The sequence below is a fragment of the Schistocerca gregaria genome, chromosome 2 (genome assembly GCF_023897955.1).
Source record: "Schistocerca gregaria isolate iqSchGreg1 chromosome 2, iqSchGreg1.2, whole genome shotgun sequence".
NCBI classification, from domain to species: domain Eukaryota; kingdom Metazoa; phylum Arthropoda; class Insecta; order Orthoptera; family Acrididae; genus Schistocerca; species Schistocerca gregaria.
Genome location: NC_064921.1, coordinates 753,626,053 through 753,641,825, shown reverse-complemented (window position 1 = coordinate 753,641,825; position 15,773 = coordinate 753,626,053). Strand labels below are relative to the sequence as shown.

Sequence of the window (15,773 nt, the reverse complement as noted above, 5' to 3'; positions counted from 1 at the left end):
GTGTTTATTACTGTCATAGTGTGTAAGACCTTTGCCACACCACAAGCACGTGTTGTGCCAGAGTGTATAGAAAACCAAACTTAATTTTTGTCCTTCGGCTGTTCATCTACTCTGTGTGTACTCCAATGACAACAAAATCAAAGTACAATATGAATTAAGCATTAATTCCATAACAGTTAAGTTAAAGCCACTGTACCTTAGTTTCTATAAAAATATTATTTTGAGAACTTTGGAAATGTTCAAGGATGTTTCATTGACTATTGGTTCAGACTGTCATAGTTTGCTTGTTCTACAAACTCATGCACAAATTACATTACATACTTCACTTTCTGAAATATTTGAGGTAAATTGTAAGAATTTTCTAAAAAGTATTTGGTTTTTGTGTCTAATTAACACAGAGCTCGTTTTTGTTTGAGGTACTCACCTGAAGTTATGAGGCTGAAGAGTTAAATTCTAGATGTGTAAACATAGTTTGAAAATTAAACTTTTGTTAAGAAATGTATTACAGATAAAAAATCATTGCTGCAGATTTCAGGAGCTCAGTTTCTATATAGTATGTGGCTGTATACAAGTGTCTTATTTCCTGTTACACAACTGCTAGCAGCTGGCATCACTTCAATGAAGAATGTATTAAGCTCACCATATGATTACCAACAGTTGAGATATTCAAAATTAGTTTTTGGTAGTTTCATAAATATGTACATCAAAAATTACCCAAAGCTGATGTGTGTATCTGAGCATGAATACCACTGAAATAAGCAGTGGAATATTTTAATAACATCAAGATTATTGAAAAGGCCTCCAATTGATGCTAAGGTATTTGTTTTACAGCTCATTCTGACAGCTCATGCTGTGCAGCAAATGTATTCTCAAAATTTGGTGCTACACTAGAAAATTACAAGCTATGCATTTGGTGTCATAGGATTCCATCACGAAATTAAAAGGTAATGTCCACTTCAAAATTTTCCTAGTGAAAATTCTTTTATATTCTTCATAGGTTTGAACTAGATAATCATGTCAAGAGTCCACAATATTTGATTGAAGAAGTCTGCATATCATAACCTAGTTTTAACTAAATATAGTATGGAAAATCTAGTGGAAGTATGACTCCTGTTTAAATTAAATAGGTGTGGTACATACTAACCTCAACTGCATGAATCAAGAATTATACATAATAGTGGTCAGACTCTTCCAAAATGCAGTTATATGCTATGGGCAATGTATTTTAAATTTAAATAAGAGTGGAACTCTCAAATTTTTTGTAAATATGAGCACAGTACCTGCTTCCTCAAACTCTTGTGCACTTTGAGCATCATCTAAGTGCAAACCAGAGAAGAATATAAGCAAATGGTACTGTAATTTACACTGTTACCAACATTCACTCAAAATTTTGTGTGTACATTTGTATTGGCAAGAAACAGGTTGCTGTCAAGAGTTAAAAAATCACTGGATATGGTGTGAACAAATTATAGGTTTAAAATTATTTTTGTGTAAGATGATTAGAAGAGCTTATTCTTGGACACTTAAGGATGCTTTCCTTTGAGCACAGCGAGTGAGTTTTTATAAGCAGTATAATGTTCACATACAAATGAGTAAAGCAACACACAAGTTTATCAATGATGCCAACCTAAGAAGAATGGTGACATATTACAAATACAGTTAAACATTCAAAGCTTACTCTGACAGGGAAATGCTTTAGAAATTTCCTTATTTTGGAAAGCACAAATAAACAGCATTTCAGGATGGCATCTGATATCTGTATTTTTCTGTAAGTAGGAATTCCTGTTATCACATGAGACATGAAGTAAGCATCAGACAACTGCCAATAAGGAATGCAAAGCTACATGTTCAAGAAGACATTTAACTGAAATGCCATGTCTTAACCCTTGAAACATGTATATTGCATAATGAGTTTTACAAAACAAAGTTTAGCTTCAATTTATAAAAAAAATTATTCATTTCAAACATTTATTCAACAAACAAAAAACAAATTCTTATAAATATTGGTTTATTCTTCTAAACAATTAAATAGTTATTTCTTTAAAAAATATACTTTGCTTACAAATTACAGATACCATGCCAAAATGGATGGGTTATGCATTAGTTTGGAATAAAGACAAGGAGCCTCTGTTTTTTAAGAACATCTTAGTTTATTATTATTAAATGTTTGATTAGTTTTATTTCAACCCGCTTTATTATATCAAGTCTTATGAGTTTATATGAGCTTTTCCTTTTAGAAACAATTAAATTCTTTCTAGACAAAACTAGAAATTTATTTTTAGTTTCATCTGTTATCAGTGCTCACTCATTCTAAATATCTCACTACTTTTGTAAATTACTGGCGTTCTATTTACGTTGCTTCTTCTTCATGAAGCAAGCACTTTGGTATTTTTAAAATCTGTTTTTAAAATCTATACAACATTTGCATTAATTAATGATTTTCCTTATTTAACAACAGCAACAATAATATTCCCATTTAATATTTTCAACTGTACTTCTAATTCTCGCATCAGGAAATCTACACCCCCTACTCTGACTTTAGATATTCAGCCATACAGAAAGCAGTTGCCACATAGCACAGTGTTAGACTAATGTCACATACAAATTGGAACATTCTGTATCAGACGAACAACTCTGCAAAGTGTTGCATGTCTGAATTATCTGCATGACATGAGGTTGTCTCTTGTGCTGCTACAAGTTACTGGGACACTGAAATTCAGACAATCAGCTCACATAAAATATTACTGATATATCATATGAGGGTAGAAAAGAAGCAGTTCAAAGTCTATACCAGTACACTGAATTTCACATTGGCTGCACATCTAGAATGGACAAGTCCCATAACAAGTGTATGTATGATTCTGCCTAGCACCCCTAGACATGCAGTAGCTTAATTACTAGTTCATTAGCAAAGCTGATTATACTATAATATTGTCTCGATTTTTCTTTTCACATCTCCAATAACATCACAGCAAAAAAATTATAAGTGAATGAGACAATTATTTATAAGATTTTACAACACATACTTTTCTGATGTGACATTAAATTAAAATTACATTGGGTCATAACACAAATACATGTAGTTATAGAAGCTTGCAGTTCCACAGAGTCTAAAGCTAACATCTTCTAAAACCATTTATAGTTTTACTTCACAAGTATGAGAATTTACATTAAGAGAGATCACAAACTCCTGTGTTCTATTTGTAGTTTACTTTCAGGAACATTCAACTACAGAAATTGCCTAGACAAAACACACAGTATCCTGCACTTCCACATGTAAACACATAAAACTGTTATGACTTGTTTTCACATTCATGCAAAAATTTACTCCTGATATGTTTCAAAATGTCTTCAGCACTCTGTAAATTTCTTGAGTAATGTTATGAAAAATCTATGAAATAACAAATATCAGAGCTGCTTGGTTGTGGAGCATACATAGTAGTGTTTATGAAGAGGATCTGAGATCTGAATATGGTTTTGGTACTGCAGTTCTGAGAGAAATGGAATATATAATTGTTTGTTGTCATATTACTTCTTACCATTTGCACGAGGGTTACTTGAAAACATAGCAGAAACCAGTGATGCTAGACATAAATGAGTATTAAACTTTATGAAAGAAAAAAGTAATAGAAAGATTCTCCTGTAATAATTATCTGTTGGCTTCATTTGAGCTACAAATAATTGTTTGTTCTTAATGTTAATTTAAACTAGTCCTTTATATTTTTTAGTCAGTATCATTGTCTTACTTATAGTTTTAATTGTGTACTGTAACAGGAGATGGCATATGAGCAATATGTCTCACAAAGACAGACATGAATGCAGAAACAGAATAGTTCATACATTATGATAACTGTTCCTTACAGTCGGGATTTGCACATGTCAGTTCATGAAATTCAACACTTATGTTGATAGTGGTAGTGTAAAAAGTACATATTTGCTTCTGGAGCAGTTTCACACCTGCCACACCAGTTGGAGTCCCATGAATGTAAAACAATGATGTAGTATCATGTACAATAATTACATTTGAATATTCCGAAAATCAGTTGCAGAAGTGTCATTATTACACTTTATTCAAAGCTGATTTAATTGTACAGTAGTTTTGCTGATGGGAAGAAATCATAGTTATGGGTTTGAAATATTCATTCAGTAATTTTTTGTGTTTTAATGATTTTTGTTGTTGTCTGTTCTAAGAATAAGTCTTAGAAGAAGGAACCAGCATTTTCATAGGATAGAAATAAACATGCAACTTTCTTTAATTGTGTGTATGCATTTAAAAATAATAGACAGAAAGATTGCATATGTAGCATGAAAGAGAAGAAAAATAGATGACTTTTCAAGACCATTCTTCATGTTCTTAATGCTAAAGCTGTAAGAGGGTGTGATTGCTCACCATCTTTAACTACTGTAGTAGTTAATAATCATTTGAACTTATATTAGATGTCTGAATTCAAAAGCAGAGAAATCTGAAATTTGGCCAAGATGAAACAAACAATTAGTGCTCTAAGATGCATATGCAAATGAATAGGTTAATTGAAACAGGAGGAGAAGAGAAAGAAATAAAACTAGCAATTATCTTAGCCTGTAGCAAAACACTGAAAAAGAGAAGGCAAGACATTTGTCTGTTTTTTAAAAAAATGTCAGCAATCATTGTAATTAAGGAAAAGCATTCTGAAATATCTTAATGTAATACAGATTTAAGGTCACTAGTGTGATATTATAGTTTCTTTGTGGTAATACAGAGCTCTGAACTGCTTTGTTCACTCATGCGACAGCACTTCATAGCCTTTCTAATAAAATTACAAAGTACAGGACTGTGGCAACTGACAATTACTTCAGTATATCTGGGCTGTACACAACGTGTGTGACAGATAATCATTTCGATAGCACAGAATCTGAATACTATACAAAGTCATATGAAAAGTACCAAATTTTTCCTGTTGTGCTACTGACTGCCACTGGCAACTTTCATTTCTAATGCATTTAACTAAAATATTTATTTCTCAGATGCACTTGGCAGCCTAATACAGTAATTCACAAAACTAAATGTAGTAAAAGATTTGTTAATGTTTAGAAAACAAAAAAAAAAAAAAACAAAAACAAATGAACTCCATGGAATTACAGTCCTATCAGTTTTGCCAATAATATTTAGCTTTGCAAAAAAGGCATCCTACTTGGAAAATAATCTAAAAACTGATGGAAAGTTTCATGAAGAATATGTCCTATTTGCAAAGTAATGAGAAAGCTTTGGGTAAGTGAATATTGGCGGTGTCAGAAAAGAGCAGTTAGAAACAAAGTAATCTATAGAAGTTTATTTTCAGAAACTGAGCTCACCATTTTAGCATATGTATCTGTTTTGCTATAGAAAAGTCACATACATATTATAAATGACACTGAACCAGATACTAGAAATAACATGAAATGTCAAACACACCTATTATTCTGGCTACATTTTTGTTAAAAATTTGTGGCTATCTCATCCAGTCTTAGTTCTTGTGTTGTCTGAATCCCATTAAAACAGAAAGACAGCAAAAAGCTGGTTTACACAGAAGTTTACGGTCTATGAACTATTGTGAAACCATGTCAAAAGGAACAGTTGTAAATAGTTACATCTTCTTCAGCTAAGTGTATAAAAATTCATGTGGATGCGCATGCCAATTATAAAGAAGGTTTTTACGTTAGAAATCTTTGGTGGATTCTATACAAGTTTCATTGATGTTATTAGGAAACTGGGCTTTGAGGAGAAGTGATTGACTACTGGAAATATTCCTTTAATGGTCTGTGGCAACAAACATAAGGTAGGACAGACCAATGTAAAAACATCTCTGTATGTATCTGAGAAATTCGTACGAATTGCTGAGAATATGTCAAAATAACAGATTAGAAATTTATAAAATGACAGAGAGGTGATGATTTAGAATGAAACAGAAGTCAGAAAGCCAGGAGATGGTCCAGGATAGCGAAAAATAAAAAAGGGAAAATTGTATGTAACAGGCTTAAGTTGAAGAGGATATCGAGAGTAGGAGTAGGGTTTTAAGACAGAACTGCAGGTTTATTCACTTATTAATAATGATGAAACACCCGCAATGTAATGATAAAACATTATCGACATGGATGTTGTAGTGATTCACTGGAACTTGCAAGCGCTGAGAAGTCGGAAGAAGTACTGAGGACTGTTTTCTTTGCGCTCTCCCTGCCCTCCCAAAGCATCACCAGTAAAAAATTTCGGAACTGTTCCCTTCTTCGCCCTTCTTAACGAATGACACAGGAACTGACTGCTGAACATAGCCTGCTCGTTAGATGTTGCAAATCAAATCACCTGTCCTTAGATGCTAGCCGTTCACAGTCAGAGGAACGGCCCCCAAGCAACAGAGTGGAAGTATTAAAGCTCTCAAACTGTGACTTATGGTGAGACTATCTCTTAAATAGGTGTTCGTCTAGTTACAGGACACACAGAATGGTGCATGTTGTAAAATATTCTCATCTTTGCAGAGAAATAAACAAAATTTAGTGGAAAGAGCTCGATGAAATACCGAAGTCTCATTTGCCAGTGATAGATGAGTACAGTAGGAAATTTGTTACGTTGATTCGTCAGAAGTGTTATAGCGCTAAAAAAAAATTTCATAAGATGCTTTGCCGGCTTTGAACTTTCTACATCGGAAGGTAAGAGTATTACGGTTTGACATTCCATCAACGATGAAGTCGTTAGAAACGGACAAGATAGGGGAAGAAATCAACCGTCTCCAATTCGAAGGATCTGATTCAAATGGCTCTGAGCAGTATGGGACTTAACATCCGAGGTCATCAGTCCCCTAGACTCAGAACTACTTAAACCTAAGTAACCTAAGGACACCGCTGTGCCCGAGGCAGTTCTAGATGACTGATGACCTCAGACGTTAAGTTCCATAGTGTTCAGAGCCATTTGAACCATTTTTGACATCAAAAACATCCATGCCCGAGGCAGGATTCGAACCTGCGACCGTAGCAACAGCGCTGACTGAAGCGCCTAGAACCGCTCGGTCACAAAGGGCGGCTCGAAGGATCTACCCCGACTTTTGCATTGCTCGGTGTACGGATACCAAAGGAAATCTGAAGCTGTGTTGGCAGGAAGGCTATTTGTACCCCACTCTTTGCTATGGGAGTATGGATATTGCTCGGTTGTTCCTCAGTTTAAGAATCGAATTTAGTTCGAAACTGTCATTCGAATGAATAGCAATAGAATGTATTAATTGGGAAGCCTGGTGAAAAAATGACTAGCATCTAGAGTCTCTGCCAGCCACAAAGAATTTGTGGAATTATGTGTGATTGCTTTTGAAGGTTTTCTCCTTTTCACTATCAATCAAAGATTGATTTGTCAACTTTTTTTTGTAGAATGTACAGAATAATTACTGTTTGGTTTGAATCGGATTGCAATTCAGTGCTCTGTATACCTCCGAGAGCTTTCGTACGCACTGTTCAAATTATTGTGGCACTTGTCAAATTTCAGTAGTCTGTAAAAGTTGACTGGATCGTGACAGGTATGCTAACCATGAGCATCACGCACTGAGACGTTCAGCTATTCGCTCGGTACTGTAACAGCATAGGTTCTACACCGCCACGAATAGCAGTGTCCGTGCCGCTATAGTCTCCTACGTGGATAACACGATCTCCCGCCGGGAAGGCGACGCCGGAAACCTGCAGGCACAGGCAGAGGTACGTTCGCAGATGGCGCCGCTACTCGGCAGAGAGGAGGGAAGATGCGAGCCGGTCAGCAGTCGCGCAGCCTGCGGCGCCGGCGGCGGCGGCGCGGGCTGCCGGGCGGCAGTGCGCGCGGACGCCGTCAGAGGCGCTGGCGCGCGTCGGCGTCGGCGTCGGCGTCGGCGTCGGCGTCGGCCTCTGCGTCGGCGAGAGCCGCCTCGGACAGCAGGCGCGAGCGCGAGCGGGAGCGGGCGCGCCGCCGGCACGCGTGGCACCGCCGTCAGCCCACGCGGATCCACCGGTCGATCGAGTACTCCAGGGCCGCCAACCACCTGCCGCAACAGGCAAAACATGTACGGGTTCGCACCGCAGTTTTTCACGTAAACGTTGGGATAAAATCGTTAAAAATTGGCAAATTAAAACTGTGTGCCGGACCGAGACTCGAACTCCGGACCTTTGCCTCTCGCGGGAAAGTGCTCTACCATCTCAGCTACCCAAGCACGACTCAGTCCCGGTCCTCACAGCCAGTACCTCGTCTCCTACATTCCAAATTTGACAGAAGCTCTCCTGCGAACCTTGCAGAACTAGCACTCTTGAAAGAAAAGGATATTGCGGAGACATGGCTTAGCCACAGCCTGGGAGATGTTTCCAGAATGATTTTCACTGTGCAGCGGAGTGTGCGCTGTTATCAGCGTCACTCCCGGTCCTCACAGCCAGTACCTCGTCTCCTACGTTCCAAATTTGACAGAAGCTCTCCTGCGAACCTTGCAGAACTAGCACTCTTGAAAGAAAAGGATATTGCGGAGACATGGCTTAGCCACAGCCTGGGAGATGTTTCCAGAATGATTTTCACTGTGCAGCGGAGTGTGCGCTGATATCAGCGTCACTCCCGGTCCTCACAGCCAGTACCTCGTCTCCTACGTTCCAAATTTGACAGAAGCTCTCCTGCGAACCTTGCAGAACTAGCACTCTTGAAAGAAAAGGATATTGCGGAGCCATGGCTTAGCCACAGCCTGGGAGATGTTTCCAGAATGATTTTCACTGTGCAGCGGAGTGTGTGAAATCTTATGGGACTTAACTGCTAAGGTCATCAGTCCCTAAGGTTACACACTACTTAACCTAAATTATCCTAAGTACAAACACACACACACCCATGCCCGAGGGAGGACTCGAACCTCCGCCGGGACCAGCAGCACAGGTTATGACTGCAGCGCCCTAGACCGCTCGGCTAATCCCGTGAGGCTGAAACTGTCATTCTCGAAGTAATTTAATTATCAGTCTCTTTAAGACTATACCGAAGGAGTTTTTCGTTGAGAAACTCAATTTTCGGGAAACCAATTTTCGAGATATTTATAATCTCCCGTTTAAAACAGCGTATAAAATACTGAGATGGCGTGTATACAGCAAAGAAGTATTTTACATCGTATTTTAAAAGTTGTGGCACATGTTGTTGCGCCCCAGGTTTATGAGAGACGAAACATGCCTCATACAGTGTGCCTTGCCACAGATACACTGAAGAGCCCAAGAATCAGCATGGGTCTCGAAAAAGACGATCGTGTGAAACGAGCCCCCGTGGTACAACAACCGAGTTAGAAAACTGTCGTGGAAACAAAGGCAACTTCACACAAACATAAACACAGCCAAAGCCTTGCAGACAAACAAAAATTACGCGAAGCGAAATGTAGTGTGAGCAGAGCTATGCCAGAGGCGATCAATGAATTCGACAGTGAAGTCCTATGTACTGACTTGGCAGAAAATCCTACGAAATTTTGGCCTTATGTCTAAGTGGTAGGTGGATAAAAAAAAATGTCCAGACACTCTATGACCACAATAGTACTGAAACAGAGGATGACAGACTAAAGGCCGAGATACTAAATCTCTTTTTCCAAAGCTGTTTCACAGAGGAAAACTGCACTGTAGTTCCTTCTCTAGATTGTCGCACACTTGACAAAATGGTAGGTATCGAAATAGACGACAGAGGGATAGAGAAACAAAATCGCTCAAAAGAGGAAAGGCCGCTGGACCTGATGGGATACCAGTTCGATTTCACACAGAGTACGCGAAGGAACTTGCCCCCTTCTTGCAGCGGTGTACCGTAGGTCTCTAGAAGAGCGTAGCGTTCCAAAGGATTGGAAAAGGGCACAGGTCATCCCCGTTTTCAAGAAGGGACGTCGAACAGATGTGCAGAACTATAGACCTATATCTCTAACGTCGATCAGTTGTAGAATTTTGGAACACGTATTATGTTCGAGTATAATGACTTTTCTGGAGACTAGGAATCTATTCTGTAGGAATCAGCATGGGTTTCGATAAAGACGACCGTGTGAAACCCAGCACGCGCTATTCGTCCACGAGACTCAGAGGGCCTTAGACACGGGTTCACAGGTAGATGCCGTCTTTCTTGACTTCCGCAAGGCGTTCGGGTCAGTTCCCCACAGTCGTTTAATGAACAAAGTGCTCGAATGTTTGCCACTTGAGGTGGCGTAACTTGTGCATTACATTTGCAAAATTGGGGCGTCTTGTGTCGAATCGTGACCAGCACAGAACTAAGTGAACCATTCCACAATGGTGGTTTTCGAGGAAGATGCTCCCCCGTACATATTCGTCATTCTTCGAGGATATCTACCGCTGTTTGTTCTTCGGCAGCCAAGAAAAGAATAACAGCATGTTGGTCCTGTTTGGACGGAATTGATAATAACATCGCCATGGTTGACGTTTATGCATTTACCACACGCACGTCGGAAAGACAAAAATGCTATACTAATACCTTGCCTGCATGTCGGTGCTAATATACCTGCATTGGAGTTGCGCTACTTTGCATGTACCCTGAAGCATTTCCTCAAACGGAAATGTTTTGATCGCCCCTTATAATAATGTTATTTTTTTTAACCTTAATATTTATTATATATAATATATTAATATTTAATATATTAATATTTAACATAAACAACCATACTTAAATTGTAATATACTTTATCTCTGAATTTACTGTTCACAACTAAAATTTCTAGCACTAAGCTTTCAAATCGCCGTCTTACCGCCAAGAGGCTATGCAGTCGCACTAACCTTATTAGCATTTGAGGTTTCCTTCCTTTCATCTCCCCAGTTACACATGAAGGATGTGGTGGTAACGAGTAACGGAATTGCGCCTTTCCGACCATATGCCAGTACGAATGTCGTCCTACATAAAGCGTGCTGATAACGAATCATAGCAGGTGCAGCTTCCTGTCACCGCCCCTTTCGTGTATGCACTCAAGTCTGCTTCTTACATCATTATCATTTCTTACAAGAGACAGACTGTGTTCGACAACGACACATATATTTACACTCCTGGAAATGGAAAAAAGAACACATTGACACCGGTGTATCAGACCCACCATACTTGCTCCGGACACTGCGAGAGGGCTGTACAAGCAATGATCACACGCACGGCACAGCGGACACACCAGGAACCGCGGTGTTGGCCGTCGAATGGCGCTAGCTGCGCAGCATTTGTGCACCGCCGCCGTCAGTGTCAGCCAGTTTGCCGTGGCATACGGAGCTCCATCGCAGTCTTTAACACTGGTAGCATGCCGCGACAGCGTGGACGTGAACCGTATGTGCAGTTGACGGACTTTGAGCGAGGGCGTATAGTGGGCATGCGGGAGGCCGGGTGGACGTACCGCCGAATTGCTCAACACGTGGGGCGTGAGGTCTCCACAGTACATCGATGTTGTCGCCAGTGGTCGGCGGAAGGTGCACGTGCCCGTCGACCTGAGACCGGACCGCAGCGACGCACGGATGCACGCCAAGACCGTAGGATCACGCAGTGCCGTAGGGGACCGCACCGCCACTTCCCAGCAAATTAGGGACACTGTTGCTCCTGGGGTATCGGCGAGGACCATTCGCAACTGTCTCCATGAAGCTGGGCTACGGTCCCGCACACCGTTAGGCCGTCTTCCGCTCACGCCCCAACATCGTGCAGCCCGCCTCCAGTGGTGTCGCGACAGGCGTGAATGGAGGGACGAATGGAGACGTGTCGTCTTCAGCGATGAGAGTCGCTTCTGCCTTGGTGCCAATGATGGTCGTATGCGTGTTTGGCGCCGTGCAGGTGAGCGCCACAATCAGGACTGCATACGACCGAGGCACACAGGGCCAACACCCGGCATCATGGTGTGGGTAGCGATCTCCTACACTGGCCGTACACCTCTGGTGATCGTCGAGGGGACACTGAATAGTGCACGGTACATCCAAACCGTCATCGAACCCATCGTTCTAGCATTCCTAGACCGGCAAGGGAACTTGCTGTTCCAACAGGACAATGCACGTCCGCATGTATCCCGTGCCACCCAACGTGCTCTAGAAGGTGTAAGTCAACTACCCTGGCCAGCAAGATCTCCGGATCTGTCCCCCATTGAGCATGTTTGGGACTGGATGAAGCGTCGTCTCACGCGGTCTGTACGTCCAGCACGAACGCTGGTCCAACTGAGGCGCCAGGTGGAAATGGCATGGCAAGTCGTTCCACAGGACTACATCCAGCATCTCTACGATCGTCTCCATGGGACAATAGCAGCCTGCATTGCTGCGAAAGGTGTATATACACTGTACTAGTGCCGACATTGTGCATGCTCTGTTGCCTGTGTCTATGTGCCTGTGGTTCTGTCAGTGTGATCATGTGATGTATCTGACCCCAGGAATGTGTCAATAAAGTTTCCCCTTCCTGGGACAATGAATTCACGGTGTTCTTATTTCAATTTCCAGGAGTGTATTTATTCATGCATTTATTCTATTTGGCCAATTTAGAGCTTTCAGACGCTCTATTTCATCTCTCTTAGAGCTATTTTTCACATTTGGCATTCTAAAGTGCACACTGCTTAAGTTACACATTGCGGCAGCAACGACAACAGTTATTATTGTTATGAACGTAATAGTTACAATAATGCTAGTCCCTTGAGGCTTGTATTAAGTACATTTGTCATAATATAACGTTCCTGTTTAACAGGAGAATGAAACACTTGCAAAAAACATCAGAGGAATACTAACAAAAGCACCTCTGCAGAAGAAGACAACTGGTCTGGAGACGAGCGAGAAATCACAGGGAAAAGTTACCAGAGTAGATAATTAAAGAAAACCAATTGATAAGAATATCCAAAAGAAACACAAAGAGTCAGGGGGAGGAAACGTGAGAGAATGTTGGCAAATGTGAGAGAGATAGTGGTTCGCTGTTGAACAGGGGGAAGACGCTTGACACATCGATAGGGAAGCTACGCCGATGATAACAAGAAAAGCTTTAATCTTCTCTTTCATGTTACTGAGTGATTTGTACCACACACTGTAACTGATAAACGTTTTTTGGACAGACATAGCACGTGGAAAAGTGCAAAGTGATTCAGACTGCGCTTTCCAGTACAAGAAAACCGAAAGAGAAATAGAGAGAGAGAGAGAGAGAGAGAGAGAGAGAGAGAGAGAGAGAGAGAGAGAGAAAATTAAAATTAATACAGGAAAACCGATAACTGATTCATCTTGCTTGCGAGATGACGGGTTGATTGGTACCAAGCAGGGATTTACCAACTGTTAATTAAAAAGCACATTAATTAAATCAATCAATTTGTGTATCAAAACCAATTTTCTCGAGCCAACAAACGCTAGCGATGGTACGCCTGCATAACAGACTATTGGGTTGAGAGGTAGAACATTTTTTTCCCATTCACTATTCAGTTACTATCAAAATACGTCAAGAGGGCGAGGTTTCTTGAAGTTGGAGCCATTACTTTCAAACCCATTCACCCTTACTGAGCACGTTAAAAGTGATCTCTGACTAACTTCGACACCCACTCAGCCTCGCGTCTGCTCTAGCGCCTGAGCCTTAGACAACCCCTTCGACACCCATTAGCGAAGTTTACTTGTCTACCTGTGTCGAAGGGTTGTCAAGTAAGTCAAATGTTCAAATGTGTGTGAAATCTTATGGGACGTAACTGCTAAGGTCATCAGTCCCTGAGCTTACACACTACTTAACCTAATTTATTCTAAGGACAAATACATACACACCAATGCCCGAGGGAGGATTCGAACCTTCGCTGTGACCTCAAGTAGGTCGTCCGGCTCTTCGTGGGACTGAAAACTGTCGTTTTCGACAATTAAATGTGTAGGAACCAACGTCGCAAGGGAAGGGTAGTTTCTTTGATGTCCTTTATGTCACTCCCTCAAGCCTTTTTGACTCGATGCTAAGAGGCGGTGAAATATTCCCTCGGCCAACCGGAAGAAAACTGCGTGATTTCAAAGTTGGTTGTCGTGGTTCTGATCTCCATCACAGAAGCGTCAAAAGAAAGGATGAAATGTGCTAAAGAGGGGTTTCATTACCTTCTCATCTTGTGACACATCCACGGTGGTGTTGCGTAGAATTGTCGTGGACTTTGATGCCAACATGACATTGTTAAGACACCTTACACACCACACGAACTTCTGACCTGTAGCCTTTTTCTTCGCCTGTGGGAATACCTTGCTCTTTGAATCTTCGCTGAGCCCGATGGTGATGCCCCAGGACGCCACACTTTTGCTGTTGTAAGCTCCTCCGAGCCAAATTTCAAACTTCTACGTCGCAGTCGGAAACAATTTCGGGATTTCGAAAGAATGATCTTTTAATTGTGCTTCGAATTGTATATAAATATCAGTCGTGGCATTTTAGGGTATATTTTTGATCACCAGTTTTTTAATAATTTTTTGCGTCGTCCTCCATCTCCTCCTCCGTCTTATTCTTCTGATGGTTCGGCCTTAGCTGCAGCCATTCTTCTCTATCTTGAGCTCACATAATGAAACTGACACACCGACCTGTTTCCACAATCTACGTCACGCTTTGTTGCTTGCCAGATGGTTATGTGCAAGAATGGGTAATGGAGACGCTTACTTCTCGATTAGCAACTGTTCAATAGGAAGAGTTTTTCCTTACAAGGGGCAGTGACGGACGTGTATTGCGCTGTATGTAATGAGCAGGGTATGTACTCACTTCTTTTTGTCGAGCTCCGATTCTGCATGGAAGTAGAAGTGTCGCTGGCGGGCATCGGGCGGCAGGACCTCGAAAGACAAGCGCTTCTCACCCGTGCCGCAGTTCTGCACCCGGTAGCCGTGCAGACACGCCATCCCTGCACAAGGCGCGCGCGCAGCCTGTAAGTAACTTATCTGTCTGTTACACTGTTAATGCTTCGCATACATAGGAACTCATACACGGGGAAGAATACAGAGTGTTTTAAAAGATTCGTCCCATTTCAAAATGCTACCCTATATCTTCCACACCAGGGCTTCCCAACCTGTGGTCCGCGGACGCCTTAGGGGTCCGCGGCCACCCTTCACCAAATCGTGTAAAATAATGAGTAAAATCATTGAATAAAAATGTGAAAATCTAATTCATCATTGTTTTTTTCGTGTAGAAAACATGTGTACTTCAACTTCAAGTCGTATCCCCAAGCAGCCTTTGCGGTTCCTAAGTGAGAACGTATACGCAGTTTAGTGCCGGAGAATGCGGCTTCTCTGATCGACTGTTTCGCGACAATACGGGGGTCGTTTGTGCGCCGGCTCACGGCGCTAGATGCGCTGAAACCTTTTACGCATGCGCGGAGCGAGCTTTGACGACCAATCACAGCGCTCGCTGGCACGTATGTTGCCCCAGGCATCATTAAATGTTAAACTTGCTTTGTCAGTCCGCTACTTATTTCATAAGTCGATTTTTGACCAGTTTATTACTTCTAACATGCATCGGTGGCTGAAGTCAGGATCATTGAAGAAGGCTGCAGTTTCTCCATGAAGTCAGGATCATTGAAGAAGGCTGCAGTTTCTCCATCGCCTTCACAACAAGGAAAGTTTCCAGTTGAAATGAATGAGGAGGGAGGACGACCAAAGAAAGACTACATACATTTGAACATTTTTCTTCGAATTTCACGAAAAAGCACACACACACACACACACACACACACACACACACATGACTGTTACGAAATATGCATGCTCCTTACACAACAGTAGCCCAATAGTGGAAGTGAACAGACCATAAGCGGCAGCTTGTCAACAACGAACGGTTTGGTCGTGACGTTGATTGCTCTTGGAGGAAGACAGCTCCATCGTGTGAA

The 15,773-nt window shown here is 41.3% G+C and overlaps 1 protein-coding gene across 1 annotated transcript in view; it reads right to left on the bottom strand.

The window, feature by feature from the left end:
• Window positions 1-1,553: 1,553 nt before the first annotated feature.
• Window positions 1,554-15,773, bottom strand: part of LOC126335960 (uncharacterized) — a 1,093,560-nt gene continuing 1,079,340 nt past the window's right edge. Inside the window, exons 33-34 of the mRNA XM_049999436.1 lie at window positions 14,657-14,792; window positions 1,554-8,006 (exon numbers count right to left, since the gene is read on the bottom strand). Coding sequence (XP_049855393.1) covers window positions 7,955-8,006; window positions 14,657-14,792 — 188 coding nt within the window. The 3' untranslated portion in view covers window positions 1,554-7,954. The remainder of the gene's footprint in view (window positions 8,007-14,656; window positions 14,793-15,773) is intronic.